The sequence below is a fragment of the Priapulus caudatus genome, unplaced genomic scaffold, assembly GCF_000485595.1.
Source record: "Priapulus caudatus unplaced genomic scaffold, Priapulus_caudatus-5.0.1 Scaffold84, whole genome shotgun sequence".
In the NCBI taxonomy this organism is placed as follows: Eukaryota; Metazoa; Priapulida; class Priapulimorpha; order Priapulimorphida; family Priapulidae; genus Priapulus; species Priapulus caudatus.
In genome coordinates, this window is record NW_014577145.1 from 163320 (window position 1) to 185329 (window position 22010).

The 22010-nt window shown below is 41.9% G+C and overlaps 1 protein-coding gene and 1 non-coding gene across 2 annotated transcripts; one reads left to right on the forward strand and one right to left on the reverse strand.

Moving 5' to 3' along the window:
- Positions 1-2957: 2957 nt before the first annotated feature.
- Trnai-uau lies at positions 2958-3051 on the reverse strand. Its single transcript has 2 exons — positions 3014-3051; positions 2958-2993 (listed from the first exon to the last, which is right to left on the reverse strand). It is a non-coding gene; the product is annotated as a tRNA-Ile (tRNA).
- A 94-nt stretch (positions 3052-3145) lies between these two features.
- Positions 3146-21380, forward strand: LOC106804729 (TATA element modulatory factor-like). Its single transcript, XM_014806041.1, has 20 exons — positions 3146-3239; positions 8137-8308; positions 8592-11040; positions 11573-11706; positions 12329-12396; positions 13812-13915; positions 14175-14292; positions 14569-14695; positions 14897-14993; positions 15081-15293; positions 15551-15707; positions 16060-16207; positions 17704-17805; positions 18122-18314; positions 18703-18865; positions 19059-19190; positions 19731-19883; positions 20079-20204; positions 20525-20635; positions 20916-21380. Exons 2-20 carry the CDS (start codon positions 8182-8184, stop codon positions 20946-20948), a joined length of 4755 nt encoding a protein of 1584 aa, XP_014661527.1. The 5' UTR covers positions 3146-3239; positions 8137-8181; the 3' UTR covers positions 20949-21380.
- The last annotated feature ends 630 nt before the right edge of the window (positions 21381-22010 follow it).

The following is a 22010-nucleotide window of genomic DNA, read 5'->3' on the forward strand; positions in this document are numbered from 1 at the left end:
ACCTCCTCCCTGTATCACTGTTCAACAATGAATAATAAACAACAAGTGAGTAAATGTCCGGGGGGTGATTGTCCGGGGGCTCAATTTCTGGGGGTTAATTGTCCGGGGGGTATTTGTCCTTAAACCAGTAACAACATATCAAGAGCGTATTAAATATGTACTTTATGTACATACTTAATACGTTCTTGAACATATATGATATGTACTATGCATTTAATTGTGTCTGCTGCGAAGTTATCTACAATAACCTTGCCATCTTTCTTTCTTTCTGAAGAATACTGGCTGCTGTTTATCTCATTTTTACTGTGGGAACATAGCCAGGATCAGTACGTATATAATATTAATTGCTAGCCTTTCTTGAATAAAGTAAAGGTAAAAGTATGAATAAGAATTCATGTAATGTACTGTTTTAGCCGCAGTTGAGTGCACAGGTTGGTGGAAAAGCATTGTGCGCACCATTTACATTTGCCTTCTACAGCTTCCTGATATTCAGAAACAGAACTAGACATCCACTTGTCTAGCTTAACCCTATCCTCTACCTTACCTGATGTGAAGTGACATCCGCAAATATGGTCACTCTGTATCAGACACCAATCCTTTTAATAGGATTCAATCAATGTTCTTGCCTAGACTGTTCTTTGGGAATTCGATGAAATGACAGGGATGCGTCTGTACAGCGACTGTTATACCAAAGAATATACATGATATCAGGAGTAAGATAATACAGGAGATATATAATAATGAGTAAGATAATAGATAATAACCTATATTATCTTACTCCTGATGATATTACTAATCCTCTTCTCATTTTCTGATACTAATTATACTCTTACTAAACCATGGATTTTATTACCATAGGCATTACATAGTTTATATACCATAGATGTATAGGTAATTATTCACGTATACATTCTATTGCAATCATTTTTAAATTTATGATTTTAAATAACTAGTCTACCAAGAATAAATTCACAAATTGTATAACAAACACATTTTTTATGAAACCTGATGAATGCTATGTGCCTAAAGGCATTTTGTTCTAAAATGTCGCACCTATTTTAAAAGGGCAAAAAATACCCAACAAAAATACTACGCATAATTATATATATCAAGAGTCCATAATAGAGGTGTGTGCCTGCTTTCGTGCGTGCGTGCGTGCGTGCGTACACGCGTGTGTGCGTGCGTACACGCGTGTGTGCGTGCGTACACGCGTGTGTGCGTGCGTACACGCGTGTGTGCGTGCCTACAGCGCGTGCGTGCGCCAGCGTACACCGTGCGTGCGTCGTGATGCGGCTACAGCGCGTGTTCTCGCTGCGTAAACCGAGTGGTGCCTGCGTACACGCGTGTGTGGCGTGGCGTACACGCGTGTGTGCGTGCCGTACACGCGTGTGTGCGTGCGTACACGCGTGTGCGTGCTTACCACCGTGGATGCGTGCGTTACACGCTCGAATGCGTGCTGTGTGTCGAGCGTGCGTACACGTGTGTATGCGTGCGTGTGTACATGCGTGCGTGCGTATACGTTCGTGCGTAGATGGGTGCCTGCGTGGGTACACATGCGTGCGTGCGTGAGTACGTGCACGTGCACACACACACACAACACACACACACACACACACACACACAACACACACACACACACACACACACTGTGTGTGACACACACGCGCGCGCGCACGCACGCACGCACGCACACGTACTATCACAGCGCACCACACAATGTTTCGCTAGCCAGTGTACAAAGTCATTTTCGTGTAGCGATAGCGACCTATAATCTAACAATCTAATCGTTCCTCATCAATATATTCCACGTAACTACTACTCGAGTAATTTATATCTGCATACATTATTGGCAAACAATTACATATTTAAATAGCGGTATAGCTGAGTAGAAATGAAATTGCAGTTCTTCTTAAAGTTGTTCCAGAGCATATAAATCAACATTTATATGCTGATTTAATTATATGCTCTGGTTGTTCTTCTTCGACGACTGACAAATTTTACAATGTAGCCACTGTCTTGATTGAAAATACGCGTGGCTATAATACGCGGGGCTATAATACACCAAGAACCCATTCGAATCATAGTTGGCTTGGCTCTACAAGAAATATGCAGAGATTTGATGTAGAATATCATGATAATATATTGTTCTGTGATTTCTATGAAGGGTGTATATATATATATATGAATATGTGTATATATATATATATATATTGACAGTATATAGTAATAGAAGAGAGAGAGAGAGAGAGAGAGAGAGAGAGAGAACGATTTTTATATTGAGTGATTCCATGGTGATTCCAATCAGCTATCATCATACAAAGCGTACAGTAAGCGCAATCAAAGCGCGTAGTCCAGGGGGGGATCCTTGGGGCGCCGCTTAGACACCCGCAATCAAAAATCAAAATCCAAAAAAACGAACAACTTTTTCTCATTTGAAAAGCGCGTATACGTAGGCTGCCTAATCTTGGCCTCCGTTAAAAAAATTCTCAATTACAATATTAAATTATCAGATAAGCCTATTTTCTTGTATATACTTGTTTATATACGTTTTATACTATGACCTTATTTATATACTATTTTTTATACCTAGGTATTCAAAGCCGGAAACATAATTTTAAGTATACATCAGCAGTAATTAAGTCACACAGCATGGTCGTTGTAGAGTTGCAGAAGAAATAATATTGTCAACAAAACAGCGTCTAAATTTATTATTTTTACATTTAACTAAAAAAAAAATTCAGACCACCAGACCCAGCCGGCCCCTTGTTACTCGCTCGAGGACCACCCCAATCCAAATTCCTGGCTACGCCCTTGGCTGCAATCACACGTATACGAAGTTCAACTCGTGCTGCAGTAATTATGGATATATAGAAACCGGTTGATATATTAAATTAGTGATGAACGTTGACGTAAAGAAGGACAAACTGACGGAACAAGCAAGGTAACAAAAAATCTCTTGCCCCAGGTGAGGCTCGAACTCACAGCCTCCGCATGTCTCAGAGACGGTACTGTCTATAAGTACGGCGCGCTAACCGATTGCGCCACTGGGGCTTCGATAGGCAGTGGTCGCCATATCTATCCCCTTGGTCTATCGGGCGTATACGTTGCATTGAGATAACAATTTTGTGTTTGGTTCGACGTGTAATCAACATGGAGCCATGTTGGTGATGTTGTTCTGTGATAGTACAATTTATTTTTGTCTACTGGGCATGATCTGCACATGATATGCGGCTACTGATGTATGTTTTACAGTTACTGTTAGTGTTACTGTTAGTACGTTTATGTGCTTTTAGTTTTAGACTGGAGCCAACCTGAATAGTAGTAATAATAGTATTAGTACCCATGATGATGAATCATTGAATCAATGAATGCATTATTATTTAGACCTACTCAAATTCAAAATCAAAAATATATTCCAAAACAGTAATTATATATACGGTATACCGGTATATTACTTAATACATTGTTAGGCCTAAGTGCTTACAATTATACACGGTGAAATTATTAATACCATCCGCGATCTGAAAGCTAGGTAACCTCGTATAGCAATTACCACAACATCAACAAAAAAGTTATATTTTATAAGCTCCAACCAAATCCTATCCCTATCCGTAACTCTAGATCATATTACTTCTGGCCATGTTGTAGTAGTAGTAGTTGTAGTAGTAGATAATCTTAATTTTCATCGGTACACTTAAAACAGTGAACATGAGCTGGAAAGCTCTTTATTAACCGATATCTAACAAATGTATAAAAACAGTAACGGGTATAACAACATATTCAATTTCATTAAAAATATACAAAGTTTAAGATACAGGTATGTCGGTCCATGATAAAAAAGTGAATGTAAGGACCATTCATAATGTTACTCTCTTTGATAGGGGGGGTGCGAGCAAACGATAGGGGGCGTTACATGCAACTTTGCACCATCCGCTAACTAGGGGGCGGTACAATATAACTCTTCGACCATCATTAATAGGGGCGGAGTATGTCGCGCAACTTTGCACCATATATATAAATGGTATACATGCCAGAAAACTTACCGATCTCACGCAGCGTAGCCGGAGCCCTACCCGGCATTTCAAACGACTTTCAGCCGCCTACTGCATTGCTAATGATTACAATCATACGCATATTTGAAAACTCATGGTAATTATGTCTGGGAATATTATTATATATGTGTCTGGCAAGGGTGTGTGTATGCATATATTATCACCATTGGTAGCCATTATGCGCCCACACATATTTGCGTGAAAAAACACAATTCTTAATACATTAGCTGATAACAGTTTGTGGTGAGTGTGGGGCGGTTGACTATTTATCCGAGGCGAGTATTTAGATTTGTTGCACACGACTCGCCGGCCGTTACAATAATCTCTACTGCCCTAGTCCCTCCTGTGGCCCCTCATCTCCCTCACCCGTGCCTCTCTCTCCCTGCCCCCCAGATCTGCACTCATCCCTCTCCCTGCCTCTCGCTCCGAGGGCCCGCGGTCTGTGGGCGCCCGTCGCCCTGTGACCAGCCGGACGCTCCTTGCCCCCGCTGCCGCCCCCGCTCACCCCCCACTCCCGCCCTCATCGTGCATCCTCCAAACCTCTTATCACCTCCCTCCTCTTCGTTATTGTCTCTCCTCCCCTTCCGCCTCTCCCTCCCTCCCCCCTCTCTCCCTCACCCCCTCCTTCCTTCATCTCACACTTACCTACTCCCTCCCCCCCCCACCTCTCCCCCTCTCTTTGCTCCCCCTTTTTCACTCCCCTACTTCGGTCACCCTTCTCGGTCGGCCTCTCACCGTCTCCCCCCCGAGCCATAATCCCTCGTTCCCATCAGTCGATCCTTCCTTCCCTCTCGGCCCCCACGACCCCTATCTATCTTCCTACCTTCTCCTCCTCCGTCCCCAGCCTCGCCGGCCGGCGCGGGTCCCATCTTCTCCTCCCTCCCCCGCCCCCTGCTCCCGCCGCCCCTCGCTCGCTACCCATCTCCCTTCCCTCTTCCCCCCTCCCCCCCTCGCCTCCTCCTACCTGCGCCCTCCCTGCTCTTTCCTCTACTGTCTCCTCCCTCTTCTCCGCCTCTCCCTCTCCTCCCTCTGCTACCTCTTCCCTCCCCTCCCTCTCCCGATCTCTCCCTCTCCCTCCCCGTCTCTCCTTCTCTCCCTCTCCCTCTCCCTTTTCGCTGTCTCTCTCTCCTTCCCCAGTCTCTCCCTCTCCCATTCCCCGCGTCTCTCCCTTCTCCCGTGCTCTCCCGTCTCTCCCTCTATTACCGTCTCTCCCTCCTCCCTCCGCCCGTATTCTCTCCCTCTCCCTCTCTCTCCGCCTGCTCTCTCTCTCCTCTCCCTGCTCCCCTCCCCCTCCCTCTCCCTAACTTATTTGAGACAGTATACTGAGGTGCTACCCCAGTACCAAATCCAATGTCGCAGGGCAGCAGTGATACTTTAGCAAGACTATACAAGTTTCATTGACCAGCATTATCAATTTGGTGAGTTGTACATGCGAATATTTAAAAGAGGTCATGTCGAGACTGGGTTTGGTGCGTTGTGTGAGTTTGCTCTATGCATACCTGGAATGGCTTCCACGCCATTACAAGCGATTCCGAGACCAGCCCCAGATTTACAACCACACTGCCTGAGTATCACTACCAAAGTGTATTGAGACCAGTTTGCGATCAGCCTGCGTGCCGAGAAACCAGGAGAGCCGGCATATACTTTCAACTCGTGCTGTCTCAAAGCAACTTATAGCTGCTGGAGAGATATCACTCGATGATTGAGACAGCAATCAGGTTCTTTCGCTGACAAATACATTGTCCCATAAAACGTGCTCAAGGAATATCTGTGCCATTTGACGAATTTGGACCATGTAAAGACAATTCGGAGTGGGAATAGACAAACACAGCAGCTGGTCAGAAAGAACAAGGCTTATTCTGAATATGATTGGTATGACCTGGTGTCAACAGGGAAGCTGGGAAAGCTGAATGTTCAGGAGCTAAATAAATATTCCTTGTTTAACAATCTATCATGTGCTGGCAAGAAACCAGACAAGCTCAGGCGTGTCATAGCTCATGTGGCAAAAAATCATGGACAGGAAATCTTTCCTGGTGCTAGGGTGCCATGTGATGCAGACAGTGAGAACAGTGATTCCGAGTCAGATGATGAAGTGACACAAGTTGTAGACTATCACAGTGATTTGGAGAGTGAATCTATTAATTCAGAATCTTCAGATGGTGACAGTGACAGTGACAGCACACGTACTCCAATTCAGGCAATTGGAGAGGCTGCAAACATGAAAAGCAGATCTGGCCAGAATACTCAACCAACCACACGGTTCTTGGAAAGAGCACTTATATCAATGTGTAGTATTAGTATTACTTTATGGCCAGGGTAAGGATTGGATTCTATAGGCTTTATGACAGATAACACAGAGTCAATCTACAGCCGCCCCACAGAGCGAGGGGTTTAGGTTACAGAAAAACCTGAGCTAACCATTTACTCTGCTATTATCGTACTATTACAAATGTGCCTTCTGGTTCTTTAACCTGCTCGCCGTGTAATAGCACCGATACTTCAAGACCTTGATTTGTACTCATCCGCAGGAGTCAGTATACCATATTTCTATATGGACCATCTTGTAATCATATGTGTTTTATACTTGCAATGACAATTTTCATCATTGCCACATGTTTTATCCCTATGAACTTGTATAAACTCAACTGACATGAGTGCGTGGTATAAAGGTGAACCAATGCCCCATATTATAAACTGGAAAATGTTGACATTTTGACATGTTCCCTCATAATTGACTCTGCTCAGTTGCTGAGGAAATGATAGAAGTAAGATCAAATGTAACAATTAGTTGAAGTTAGCGGGGGGTATGTATGAACTTCAAATCATGCAGGGATAGGGGGGGTACTTGTACAGTCTACATTCCTTGTAAGGGGGGGTGTTTATAACTTTTATGGCATTTTCTTATTTTGCCACCCCCTATCCAAGATAATAATAATGAATGGTCCCTAAAGCGACATGTTTACTGTTTGCAATGTATGGGCTGTGGGCAATGTATATGATCAATGAAAATGCAATTGCAATTACATGCATTTCATGTTGCTGTTAAATATAATTGCACATCACCTGAACTAGATACAATAATGTATCCCAAACACAGGATAGGTTATGTACAGTTAATGTAACCCCTATCCTGTGTTTGGGTTACATTATTGTATCTACACCTGAACCTACACATGATTGCACACATGCATTTCTTGTCCATCCATGTATTTATCATTTTGTTAAAAACCTGATATGGTTAGGGTTAGGGTTAGAGTTAGGGTTATGAGTAGGCGACTCCTAGGACTCGTTAGTGCGAGTAGGCGAGGTACGGTCCGGCAATTAGATAGTCCAGGGTACGTTCGGTATACCGGACCGTACCACAGGGTACGTTCCGGCAGTACCCTGGGGACATAGACCTCTCAGCCAAAGGGTACCAGACTGTGCTACTACAGAAGTGGTACCCTAACCCTAACCATAACCCTAACCCTAACACCCAAACATATCTCATATAAAAATATAAACATAATACTAAACAACCTAAAACTACCTCGCGTACATATATGTAGTACCTGATCACGAGAACGACCCTTCGTGCATAGTGCCGGGGCTCATAGGGTCTTATGTCCCCCAGGGTACTATTGGAGGGTACTCTGGGTACGGTTCGATATATCCGGAAACGTACCCTGGTAACTATCTGATGCGTTAGTAGGCGTAGCGCGCACTCCCTAGACCGTTCAGTGGAGTAGGCGATGTACGTCCGGCATATTAGATTAGTACCAGGCGTACGTTCCGATATATCGAACCGTACCCAGGGTACCGTCCGATAGTACCCTGGGGGACATAGACCCCCTCAGCATTAGTTGGGTCCCCCAACTTGGGGGCAGATGCACAAATGCAGATCAAATGATTGAGATTAGACAACGGCATCCTAAACAAATATGTACAATAATAAGAATGCAAACTAATCAGAATCTGTATATTACATTAGGATCACAATCACAATCATGAGGTTTTTTTTAATATATAGTAACTATAAAATGGAATTGTGGGGATCGTCACAATATGTCGTATGTTAATTCTTTTTTGTGTGATCCATGTTTAGGTTACAAATCATTGACGATATTGAAACGCGTGCAACCTCACAGCGATGAATTGGTTATCATCAGCTAGCTCCTATACAAACCTGGCTCTTAAGTCGGCTCTGACTCAAGCTCAGAAAAAAATCGACAAAGTTCTAGATATTGATGCCAGTGATACGTCGACCACAGAGAAAGGTAAGGCTATGAAATGTACAGATTGATATGATAATTGGAACATGTCTGTGTGTCCTCAGTTGATGTGTTTTTATGATTAGGTCATGGTGGTTAAGTTTTACATGAGTAATTTTATGTCGACAGAATCCATCGATACAATCCCCAAACTTAACATTTCTAGAATTTTCTACACAATACAATTTGTACATCAGCATAGTCAATCTATTCCAATATATGATAATTGCATTGACATATTAAGGAACAAACGGCAAAAACACTACCACATGTTCTTTGAATATTGCAGGTTCTGTAACTACTGCAAGGACATCAGCGGAATGTGACTCGCCCATTACATCTGATATTAAAACAACTGTAGGAGATACCAGTGATACTTTTTTCAGTGACTTTCTAGGTGACACTGCTCACTCTCAAAAACCTAAACTTGCAGAGGCATCTCCTTGCAAAACTGTGCATAAGAAACCTAACCCAGAGGATGATGTTACTGCTATTCTAGAGTGCCCTGAACCACAACTTGATGCTCCCTCTATAGGCAGCCAACCACGTGCACAAATAAAACAAGGATTGCAAACATCGAAGCCTGCTGACAAAGTCGTCGAACCGATTGCTGAATTACATGTGCGTGGGCTGTCCCCAAACACAGCTCATTCCAGTGACCTTAGTGCCACAGAACTTGAAGATGCACACATGCAAAGTATTGCTGTGAGCCAGAAGATTGTTGAGCAGCTCTTGCCTCCTGTGCCGTCATTAGACAAAGAAACTGCAGGTTCAACCTGTACTATATCTGAATCTGTGGGGTCAAATACACTTACATATGGGGAACCACAGAAAAGAAATGCTTGCGATAGTTATCTAGAAGAGGGAGTCTTTGCTTCTAAATCTTCAGGAGATGTTTTACATGTAGGTGGTGCCGACCATCGTACGGTTGATGGAGTTTATCAATCTGATGAAAGTGGTACAGTTGGCAGTGGGCAACAGATTATACAGAGTTACAGTGCTACAGCTTCTACAGAGCGTATAGCTGATGATAGTGTTGCGGAAACCGCAGACGAAAAACCATGTAATGAAATTAAGATGGACAATGACAGGTTGGATGAGGTGTCACTAGTTGCTATAGAAACAGAAGGTGGAAATCTAACACTGCAGGAGAGCATGACATGGAGTAAAATGGTATCTGCAGATAGCATAAGCAACAGTATGGTTGCCAGTGGAAGTGCTCAAGACACCAATGTTTTGGTAGGAAATGACATTGCCATACTAGGACAAGGTAATCGTGGCAATATAAGGCACTGGGGTGGAATTGAGAAATCAACCACTATGGAGAAAGGCTATGCGAGTCATACGGTAACAACATGTACACCAGAGATGGATTTAACTTCAGAAGTGGTGTTAACGACGACTACTCTAGGACAGGATGTGACAGGCGAGGCAGTGCAAACAGAGGCAGAGGCTCCATGTGCTCATCAGGTGCAAGGTGAGGGAGATCTGCCTGAGGATTCCCAATCGTGCATGACTGACCCTCTCGCATCTGTTGACGTTGAGACAAGCGTAAGCAGCCAAGATACTGTTGTAGATAAAAGTGAAATCTCTCCGCACGGATTGCAGTCATCTTCCACAAATAGCACAACTCTCTTGTGTGACCATCAGACGGGGCCAACTGCGCTGAAAGCTACACATACTTTGCCTACTAGCAAAGTGCTGCCTCCCGAAATACCCAATGTCTTTGACGATGATGGACAGCCTGTAGTGCACGTGGTCACATCTGCACCAGGAATCACACAGGTGCCCTCGTCTTTTGTAAAAATAGGTAATTCTATAGAAGTCAGTGGTGCTGAAGAAGAATTCTCCACTCAGTCTGAGGATGCAACAGACACAAGTACCGATACGGTAGTGACTGACAATCAAGAGTCAGTAGGTGCCCATCTGGGGCAGGAGGCGGATAAAAATTCTATGGAGAAAGGCATAATAAGCACAGGCACAAAGCAAGCAACCCTGGCCACAGCTGAGGAGCTAGACAAAGTAACAAGTGTTGTAGGGCAAGACGTAGTGACTGCAGTCACGTGCGAAGATGTAGTGACTACCACGTTAGGGCATAAGAAAGCCAGCACAAACCTAGAGAAGGAATTGGTTACCACCACCATGGTACATGATGTAGTTACCGATACACTAGGAGAACTAGGAGAGTTGGTCATCACCAATAGCCCAGGTCAAGAGATTGTAACTTCTAGCTTAGAGCAGGTGGAAGAAGGTCAGATGTCCGACAACAGTTTCACAGATGCAGGGGCAGTTGATCTTCTAAATGAAAAGTATGATGACACACAAATCGCAACGAACCCTGTTAGAAGAATGCCAGGCGATGCACTAGAAACCCAACAAGATTCCACCAAAGAAACGATCACTGATGTAGACGCCACGTCTAGTAAGTCGGAGAGTGGACTAGAAGGGTCACCATGGACAGATTCTGCAGCAGAGGGAGGTAAGGAGCTGTCACAGAATCAGGACAGTGACAGCATTTTATCACTGACCGCATCCAGCACAGCTAGCTCGTTTGTGAAGTGCATGATCGAGGAGGCAATGGTGGACAATACTGAAGGAGAGCACAGTGCACATTCCCCTACCTCATCTGACCGGTCAGACCATATCAACAGCGGCCACACATCTAGCGATGACATTGGCACAACGACTTCCTCCGACATTGAGGTCATATCTGCATTCTCTGACAATGGCCAACACAGGTATGAGTTGTATTACAGCATCAATGTGACTGTTGTGAGTGTGTGTATGCATGCAGTTGCATATTTGTGTGCACGCATGCATTAGTGTGCATGTGTGCATGCGTGCGTGAGTACGTTCGTGCGTGCGTGCGTGTGTGCGAGTGTGCGTGCGTGAGTACGTGCATGAATGTATGCATATGGTATTTATCCATGGAGGGATAAGTGCACAAATGCATTTCAGGACATGGGCAAATCAAGCTTGCAAGCAGATATAGGTAACTGCGGTTATGATTGCGTGGTGATATTTGTTGAGAACATTATTCTTAGTATTCTGCTTCTTCTTCTTCTTCTCTTCTTCTACTTCTTCTTCGTCTTCTTCTTCTTCTCTTCTATTTCTTCTTCTTCTTCTTCTGCTTCTTCTTCTTCTTCTCTTCTTCTACTTCTTCTTCGTCTTCTTCTTATTATTATTTATAAAGCATTCGTATAAGTTTTGACATATACTACATTGAGTTTTTGTATGTAAATATCACACGCATCTTTTCTTATGTACTAGATATGAGATATCGCCAATGAAGCAATATCTGTCGAAATTGTCAAGACTGGATCTGGAACAGTATCAGAAGCATGTTGACAGTGACGGGTCTCAACACTCCGCCGTCTTGGACCAGAGGCAGATTCGACGTATGGGTATGACTGTTAAATAATATCTCATCACTTGATGGAACATTAGATCATGTGCTTTGTCTTTCTTCATGATCTGTATTATTTGTAATTTTTATGAGCTTTTATTATTGTAAACTTACCTTGAATGACAAGACTGAGCTGATTGTTTGAACATCTAAAGAACACCAGTCGATCGTCCACAGCCAAGCTTCAGCAATGCCTTGCTCATTAATATCAAGAGAAAAACTTTTATCTGTGAACAGTGTGAATTTCCTTGTTGCTGTGGATTCCCAGCACTGTGCTGATTCCAAGCAATTAGAGGAACTATTACAATAACATCAACAGCAATTTCAAGCTTGCCATCTAAACCATGCATAGCTTTTCTAGCAATGCCTCCTTTAACCTTGGCTTCAAACTTCAGTTTGAACAGTGACAATACTGTAATGCACGCGGTGCCTTCCTCGAAAGTGTGTCGTTTGCGTGTCTCTGGGGGGGGGGGGGTCCATCTACATCAGTTGTGGCATCTTTATGTGTTTGTGGTGCAATCAATCCAATAGACAACATATCTGACTACTTTAATTGAAATTATTAAAAAGTGAATTAGTTTGATTGTCTCCTGTACTAATTTGCTATTTTTGCATTATAGGTCACCAGGTTGGTCCAGCTATTGCTAGTATTGCTGGCGACCCAGAGCAGGTAGAAAGATTACTGAAGGTAATGGGCCACTCTACAAATATATCAACCCTGCTATACAGAGAATTCTTCTCTGTACTTTTTACCAACAAATAATTATGCAAAGATATTATAAAGGAGAATACAAAGGGTAATTGTAACCAAAAGTCAAATGGTCACCATGACATCGTGTTATCTTCATATCATATTGTGATCATTATCGTTTCAGTTGCTCTTATATTATCAAACCTGGATCGCTTCAATAAATTTGACCCCATAGGTTCTGAACCTGTGAAATATGTTATTCATCGGTGGGGTGACCTGCAGTCTACGTTTTGAAACGTTCCAATACTATCCACTCGTTTTCAAGTGTCTGAGTTGACACGTCGGAGTGTCAAGAGTCAAAGTCTGAAATTACTATTAGGTTCCTTTACCTTATTTTTACCATATATACTTTTTGACTCGTGTTTTTAATTCCCATTTTACTTTTTTCACATTTTACACTTTTGGTTGGCTCTTTATTTTGCCTTCTCCTACTCTACTTTACCCTCTATTGTAGCAAGCTAAAATAGTTTGAATAATTCTTCTGATTAATTCAATTCAAATTGTGCCCATTCCAATTCTTAGAAGGTTGGCAATTACAACACTAGCACCCCTGTGCATTTTGTAATTCGCTATTGTACCTCCAATGTATTGAACCACTGTCCAAATTCCTCAGACCCTTTCTCTATATATCTTGCTAACCTCTGTGGCCTGTACCCCGGCCTTTGTGCAGTGTTGTATGTAGTATCTGAGGGTAAGGAATTTGGAAAGTGTCAGATTTATCCATTTTACACCTCTTCTAGGTAGTAAAAATAATAGTTTTGCCAATAATATAATTTGATTCGCTTGTCCATTTACTGGTTACTCTTGCTTCTAGCTTGGTTTTCGGGTCTTAATGTTATCTTGCTCGAGCTTGTTGTAGGTTGTGGTTCTAATTCACCCAAGAGCCCAAGAACTAAGAGACAAGAGCTAGGCCCTGGCCACAGGAGGTGTTCCCTATATTTATTTTATCAGAGTGCACCAACACCCTTTAAACATAGAGAACTCAGACTTAAGAATGAGTTTCACTTCCTATCATTAGGCCATTGTCTCCATCTTGCCACCTTTCTAACCTCTTGTTTTGCTGTCTCACGTTGTTTCTCGCTATTGCACTCCGCTTTATGACAGACTTGGAAACTTGGAATTCTCACGCATCTAGGGGTTATACTGAGCTATTGAATACCTTGGTGCATTAATAGCTTCTTACAAGTATTCCTATATAGTATGCTTCTTTAAAACTTTCCAACTCTCTTGCAGTCGTGTTTATATCCAGATTGGGAATGCTACTGGTAGGCTAAGTACCTTATACTTCAAGCGGTGTTATCTAGAGTAATTGGCAGAATTATCATTGTGTAACACAATATTCAACGTTTCAGAAATTGGCAGAGTCTATGGAAGTCCTCCAAGCTAGAGAAGCCCAGCTACTCCAGTACAGCAAGGAAAACGTGGCAGTTCGAGAAACAAACAACATCCTCCGAAAGTATTTCTATATACCAATGTCGATATGGTGGTTTTATGCATTAGTTGGTTCGTGTCATCATGTCCCCTAGTTTGCATACCACAAAGCACGTGTTGTGACTTGAATCGAATTTTTTAGTCTGATAGTCTTGTTTGCTTAATCGGATTCTGAAACAAGTGACATAACAAGTAACAGTTACAATATTCATCGGTTAATTACTTCACTTCACTTCACTCTCATATGATCTCGCTTAGTTGTAAAAGTATCGTGTGCTTTGCAGCCAGATCGCACAACAGGAGCAAGAATATGCAGCAGAGAACACTGACCTAAATACATTGACTGTAGAATTTACTGCCAGGATCTCTGAAGCAGAGAAAAGACTAAAGACTGTAACCAGGGTATATACTCTTGCATATAACTACCAATGAAAAGATCTCAGACAGTGTATCAACAATCACTGTATTAAAACAGTATATAAATCCCCCTGAATCTTGTTTCTTTGCAGCCCATGCCTAATTGTGTTTGGTAATAATGTTATGTTCGTAATCACCGTGCCGATTTTCCCTCCATAAAATTAACGTTATACAATAGCAGTTACGTCATTGCTAGCATTCAGGGGGTTGACAGTATGTAGGTTGCTATGTCTAAGACGTGTTGCATGATTTCTGTCCTAGGAGCGGGATGCCTTGAAGAGACAGCTTAGGGTAGCTCAGGAAGAAGTATCTTCTCGTATGAACATGGCAGAGACCACACAACTACTGAAGGAAAAGGAAGAACAGATTCTTGGTCTCATGGAAGAGGGTGTGTGGTTATTGTCACAATAATTAATGTAACCATGTAAAAATATGTTTGCCAACTTGTAAGTTTACTCCGAGTTTTACAGTATGGTCTTAGAAAGAATGCATAATATTTTTTGCATTTTCTGAACAAGAGAGTTGTTGCCATAACCTCTTAGCTGACTGTTGGTCATTGACTCGTTGTGACACAATTGCTTTCAAATAGGTAAGAAGCTATCAAAGCAGCAACTACAGCAGTCGAACATTATCAAACGGCTGAGAGTCAAAGAAAAGGAGAATGAAGCCATCATTACAAAACAACGGTACATAGAATTTTCATAGTTTTTTCCGCAGTTGCCGCATTTCATCGGCAGGAAATTGACGTAAACTCATACCAATGTGTATTACAGCGAGAAGCTTGAGGAGCAGACGGAGGAAGTCGAAAGACTACATCGGGTATTAGAGGCACGTGAAGCCATGGAGAAGAATCACCTGGAAGCCATCAAGCAGCTGGATGCTACTCTCCAGAAGAAGGAGAAGGAGCTACAAAGAATTTGCGGTGACCTTGAAGGAGCACAGGAGAAAATGGGTGGCATGCAGGCTGCTCTTGACAATTCCTACAGGTTCAATGCGTCATATGTGTGGCTTCTTGGAACGCGTTATACGCACCATAATCTTTCTCAATGTTTAAATCTCTTATCGGGCACTGTAAACGTATTGCCGTACCTATAGAAAATAAGAATGGAATAGTCTCCTAATATTCAAAGCCTAATCATAACAAGATTAGGCTATCGTAACGCAATCAGAATGATTAAAGGTGATGCGAAATTTCGTCTAGCGTGTTCGGCACTCAAATGCTTGTGTTGCTACATTCTGGCAGGGAGCTTGCAGAAGCGCATAAAGCGAGAGCCTCGGTGGACAGCCAGAGTCAGGAGGCAGTGCTCAGTGCAGAGATGGTGTTGAGGGATGAGATGAAGGTGGCGCTACAGCAAGCTCATCAGCAATCACGCGATGAGCAGGAGGCACTTGTTATCAACGTGAGCGCCACCTGCACGTTATTGCTCTATAGTGGCGTTTTTAACGCGTACACACAATCACGAATGTCAAATATCCGCTGTTAAGTATTTTCTGGCTTAGGGCATGTAGTGTTATATGTGGATAATCGATAAGTCTTCATATAATGGCTATTTTCACTGGTTCTTAGAAGATGACATAATTTGATCATTGGTAAGTGAGAGAAAGAGAGCGTGCACAATCAGGAGAGAAGGGAGAGGAAGGAAGGGAAGGGTTAAGAAAGAATGAGAGAGAAACATACATAGAGTGAAGACAGGGACAGAGATGAATTAACAAGTTAATTTACAGTTTTGCATCTTTGCCATGATTCTCTAGATAGAGGATCTACACAATAACTTATCGAGGGCAGAGAAACAGCAGGCACGCAAGGAGGATCAGTTGCGCCTCGAAGTTTGTGATCTGCAGAAGAGGCTGCAGGAATCAGAAGCCAGAAGCCAGGAACTCACACACAACATCTCTCTTGGTGAGTGCAAGCGAGCATCATAGTTCACGTAACACATCTGTAATTTGTAACATCTGTAGTTTCGTTTCAAATTTCTGAATGATGAACTGAGTGAAGTCACTGAAGATACTGTGCTCCTCAGTGCTGTGGTTCTTTTCTCAGTAAGAAGAAGGTCAGGCATTGAAGCTACTAGTGTTCAGACCTGCCAACTGTTACGTATTGCCCGTAATTTGTTACGGACGCGAGTCAAAATTACGGTGTTACGGACGACCTCGAAAAATTACGGACAGCAAGAAATCTGAAATTTATATTTTTTAATGCAAAAAAAAGAAATAAACACAGTGTAAAATCAACTATTATCATGTAACATGACTACTGTGTCTGTAGATTTAGACTAATAGCTCTTAAAACGTAACGGTACTCACTGAAAATGGTAAATTATGCTGTGTTATGCGCTCGTCTGTCTTGTTTATGGGCGCAGCCATTTTGAATGACGTCACACCTCTTTATGCTAATTATGTTATTATTATACTGTAATAAGACTGACAAAAAGGTGTTACTGACAAATGCCTATTTGTTAAGGAAAAATCCAATAATTATTACTGATGATCATCAGATGGGGTTGGCAGGTCTGAGTGTTGGATATCATGTTTGTGCAATCGCTACTGAAATTCTGTCCTGTTGGATGTGTCAGATGCAGATGATGGTGGTTTTGCTTCAGCCTGCTTCTATTCATTGCCACAACAGGAACGATTTTGTGTTTCTTTCCACAAATGGAGGTTTTTTTACTGAAGGCTATTGGAATCACGAACATACACAGAATCATTTGAAGTACAGGTAGTTTTTTAGAGGGGTTGTCGCTTTGTGACTTCTGTTACTCCTGCTTTACTGGCAGCGTTATGTTAGTATTGCCATGGGCTATACTTGGTACATGTGTTGTTGGAAGTTTGGTCTGGTAGACTCTTTGAGTTTAGTCATTCTGCTAGCAAAGTACTGTTATGTAGGAACAGCGTGCTTCTTCGTCAAAGCATAGCCATATGGAGGGTCCGTTTGTGCTTCCGTGTGTTTCTGCAACAGAATCTTAACAGTTTTCGCAGTCCTTCCTATCTTGAGCATCTTCCTAGTGACATATGGTGGCCAATTTTGCCGTAGCCATATACGATGATATCTCCGGGGATCCCAATGACTCCTAGCAGGTCTCTAAAGGCTTCATCCACCTTTATCCCTACATCCTGCAGACAGAGCGACTGACGGACGGAAGAACGGACAGACAGACAGACTGACAGATTATATCTTAGACTGGTCGGGTGCTCCTCTGATTATTCAATTAATTTAATGGATTTATGTGTGATGGAGTGATAAGTTATATGCAGAGAACCAGTCTAGACATTCGATTTGAGACATTTATCAGCATAATATTAAATCTAAGGTGTCTGATTGGTTGAGATTCGTATTCTCAAAGGTATTTGTAATGTTTATCAAAATAATATTTGTTTAAACATTTACTTTGGTTGCAGCGACCCGGCCTCTGTTGAGACAGATTGAGAATGTGCAGTCACAATTTGCTCAGCAGTCTAGTTCCTGGGAGAAGGTTGAGAGAGGCCTGATGGATCGACTCGGTAAGTTTACGCAGTCTTCTCCATTACCTGCACGCTTCAAATTTCCTCACGCTTCTTTTACCAGAAACGTTTCTGATCGATTGGAGCTTTTTTACTTATTACTGAATGTTACCAGCTGGCGTCTAACAGGATCTGATTGATTGTTGAAGTGCTTCTGATATTTTGCATCCTATGTAATCTGCTAATGGTGTGTTGTGCAAACTCGGAACAGATTAATTGCTGAAATTGGGTTTGCTCGAAATTATCAATGACCGCGTTCCGGTGAAAAGCACTACTCTTTCGCACGTTTCCATGCCAACCACCCATGTTATTGCAGCCGATTCACAGAGCCAGGTGGCAGGACTGCGCGAAAAGGACCAGGTGTTAACGGAACGTGTGATGGAGCTTCAGAGTAGGGCAATGTCACTAGACTCACAGCTGTCTGTGCTGAGGCAGGACAAATCTCGTCTGACAGCTGACCTGGAGGCTGGGAAGCAACGCTTGATCATGCTTGAGGAAGCCAGAGTCACGTATGTATCCCGATGATGATGATAGCGTGCAGATGAACACTTAGTGAACACAGTGTGATTAGTAGTAAGGTGAGAACACATTTATTACAATCGTCATCTGAATTAAAAATCAAACATTGCCAAATAAAAGGCAAAATATTGCCAAAAAATGACAACTAGCATTGTTGATTATACATACGATTCTTTATTATCTAAAAACTGATTTTCATTGTAACATTGATAAAGAATTACTATTTTCAACATATAATTACAATTGGCAACCAAATCTAAATATACTGGTACTTACTGCATAATGCAGAGCTACATCCAATTATATAAGTTATCTACAAAAGTACTTGAGAGCATCTAGTTTGAGCATATGCGTTATGTGTTGGTTGTCTGGTTTTAGGGAGGTGTCAGAGTACAAGTTGCTGCACACGCAGCTTGAGGACAAGCTCACCGAGGAAAAGAAGGCTAATCTTCTGCTAGAGAGTCGATTAGAGATGGTAGCCATGAAGCTGGAAGCAGAGAAGAAGAAGGTGGCTTTGGCCCATGAAGCACTGAAGGAGAAGGTCTCACCCCGCAGATAACCTTACACCCATCTTAAAAATAATAACTACAGTACAATACATGTTTTAAATGGATAATATCTTGTGAAACTCTTAACCCTTTGTCTTTCTGAAAGTGAAGCAATAGTTGTATGTGATGTGGTTCTCTGCAATTATAAGTAACTGGTACAAAGATCTTTTGTATTGTTAACCCCAGGAAAAGGCTAAATACAACAGCAGTAATGAGGTGCACGCAGTGAGGTCCTCGCCACCGCCACCACCATCACCTACAGGCAGCAGTAGAAGTACCGCTGACAGCATAGATAGGTTATCCGTCTCCGTGTCACAGGTACATGTCATTCAGACACTCTTACTGATCCATTTCGATTTCAGTATAGTTCTGATGTGAAGAATAAGCATTATCTGGCTGACATGCCACATGCATGTGCTGACGTGCTAGTGCCACACTTGCTCGCAACTCGTTGTGCTATCGATCTTGACGATATTGATAAAAATACTTATTGCCTACTATACAGCAGTTTATCTCGTAGGTCACAGATACTGCTATAATGTCATCTAGATATACTATCAGCTCATCCGCTACGTTGATTGAATAATTTCATCAGATCTCTATAGTTCACATGCTAATAAAGTTTATCTCAGTTAGATCCAAATTAAGTTAAAAATAACTTACACTGACGAAATTTTCGTCCATCTCTCTGATAGACTTCCTCATAGAAAGTCGAAAGTAGAAGTTCCTCATACACTTTCTATGAGGAAGTCTATCAGAGATATGGACGAAAATTTCGTCAGTGTAAGTTATTTTTAACTTAATTTGGATCTAACTGAGATAAACTTTATTAGCATGGCATCCGCTACGTGTTTTCAGGATTATGTGCAGCAGTCGTGGTTTGGGGCATCCACATCGGAGAGCATTCATGGTAGCATTCAAGAGGGGATGAGGGCTGGTAGTACATCAGCCATGATGGAGCATTTAGAGTCGCAGCTAAAGCAGCGAGACGGCGAGCTGGCGCAGCTGCAGGTCAGTGTTACAGTCACGACCAGCTCCTGCTCTATCTATGGTGCACAGAAAAATTCTAGACGAAAACAGATGCAACCAAAAGCCCAAAAATTACTAGTAAAACGGATGGACTGAAAATATAGAATTGCCCAACTGTAAAGTCTTAGTGTGTCTTAGATCCTCTCTGTATGCAAGGTGACTGTTTCTGTCTTGTAGTCGGAGGTAAGAAATTTGGAGCGAACAAGAGAGAGTCTTGCCAAGGAGCTCGTCAATCTAACATCAAAGAATAATGAAATGGAGGAAGAACTGAAGGAATTGCCGATCCTTAGAGCAAAAGTGCAGGTGACGTTTTGATTTTAGATCATTAGTCACACAGCTATAAAAAAAAATTACTACCAGCTCAGTCTGAATGATACCCGCTAAGATGTTTTCTCGTATCAAAAATATCTACTAAAAATCCAGTGCATCCATTTTTAAATGGCCAATAAATGCACAACCTTTGCTAACTAGTGTAAGCCATGGTGGTTATATATTAGTTATATTAGTATTTATATATTATATAGGGCCCCATATGTAGTATAACTACATTGCTATAATGTTAACTAGCTAGTATCAGCGAGGGAAGGAAGGTATGCTCATAATCGCAGGGCTTTGTTCGACAGGCGCTTGACACCCGTTATAATGCTGCTCTCACCATGTACGGTGAGAAGGAGGAGGAAGTAGAAGAGTTGAGACTTGACCTGCAGGATGTGAAGGAGATGTATCGAGCCCAGGTGAGCTGAATACATACCGGCTGCTGCAATGTCCCTTTGAGAATTGACCCCCAAAGGCAGATACCGAGTGCTGTCTCATTCAATGTCATTGAAGCCGCAATGTAGTGAAGGTGAAAGCCTCGAATCCATCAGTAGCATCAGGCACAGTTCTCACAGTCAGTCAGAGAGTCACCAGTCTGTAAACGCTAAAACAGATCCGTTACAGGTAGTGATCAGGCGTGGCGAACGTAAGCTCAATGCTGTCATACAAATCAGTGATTTTTTATTTATCTGATTTTAGATCGATGAGCTACTTCTCTTGGGGAAGAGGTGACATCGGACGACACATGGAGACATAACCTATTCCTCACCTACATAATATAATGCACGTGATACACACAGCCTCGCAGTGCAATTACTTGTAATGCAATTGCAAGTTGTGGGCACATATTATTCTAATGGGTGACAAGTATGAGTCAGTGTTGTTCAGCTCCCCGCATATCTATATATATATATATATAATTCATTGTCATGCTATTGACTTGCTCAAAAATGTGCAGTCACTAATTTGGTTGGTAGCATTCTGTTTTAGCAGATGCAGTTTCCTGTATCACCGGTGGTCACTCGTTTTCACACGTTGTCATGGCGACACGGACAGGCTGGCTGTTTCAATCGCAGACACATGGTGACCATTTAAGATACTGTCTGTAATCACTATCACGAAATTTGCATGCAATTGTATTTTCCTCTTGACTATTAATTGCAATTAAAACCTAAAATTGAACTGTGGTACACATACCATCTTCCAGTGAGAGTTACTTGTGCTACACTCATGAGCCAGAAACATACCATTATTAACCACTTACTGTGATTATACTGTGGTGTATACTTATTCTACAGTAAATCTATATGGAACTATGGTTAATTCTAAATCGTTGTGCAAACATTTGTTTGGACATTTGAAGCATCAACATTATGTTTTTATATGTTTATTTAAATGCATTTTTGAATTGCTAATCTAATGCTTAATAACCTGTGAGCTCTATTGTTTTTCTACGTGATTCTGTAATGTTGGCTCAAAATTAAAGGTTGATAATGTGTTAATCTAATAAGCATTTTACTGAGATTTCATAAAGATTATTCCTTGTGCGTTGGTAAATTTACAAATGCTGATTCTATAACTTTATAGACTATGAGGCCTAAATAGCAGGTTACAACTTCTTGCAAATGCATATTAGCTTTCCCAATTTTTATGCTATGGTGTACATGTAGGTGTTTGAAATATATATATATATATATTTATATATATATCTATATATATATTATACGTGCTTATACAATATGTGATATTATGCATTTATTATAATTATTAACGCGGTCGCGAGGGAAATATGAA

Coding starts and splice junctions, on each gene's coding strand:
- LOC106804729 (XM_014806041.1), top strand. CDS start 8,182: ATGAATTGGTTATCATCAGCTAGCTCCTATACAAACCTGGCTCTTAAG. Junction 12,397..13,811: donor AGGTAGAAAGATTACTGAAG/GTAATGGGCCAC, acceptor TCAACGTTTCAG/AAATTGGCAGAGTCTATGGA. Junction 14,696..14,896: donor TCTTGGTCTCATGGAAGAGG/GTGTGTGGTTAT, acceptor GCTTTCAAATAG/GTAAGAAGCTATCAAAGCAG.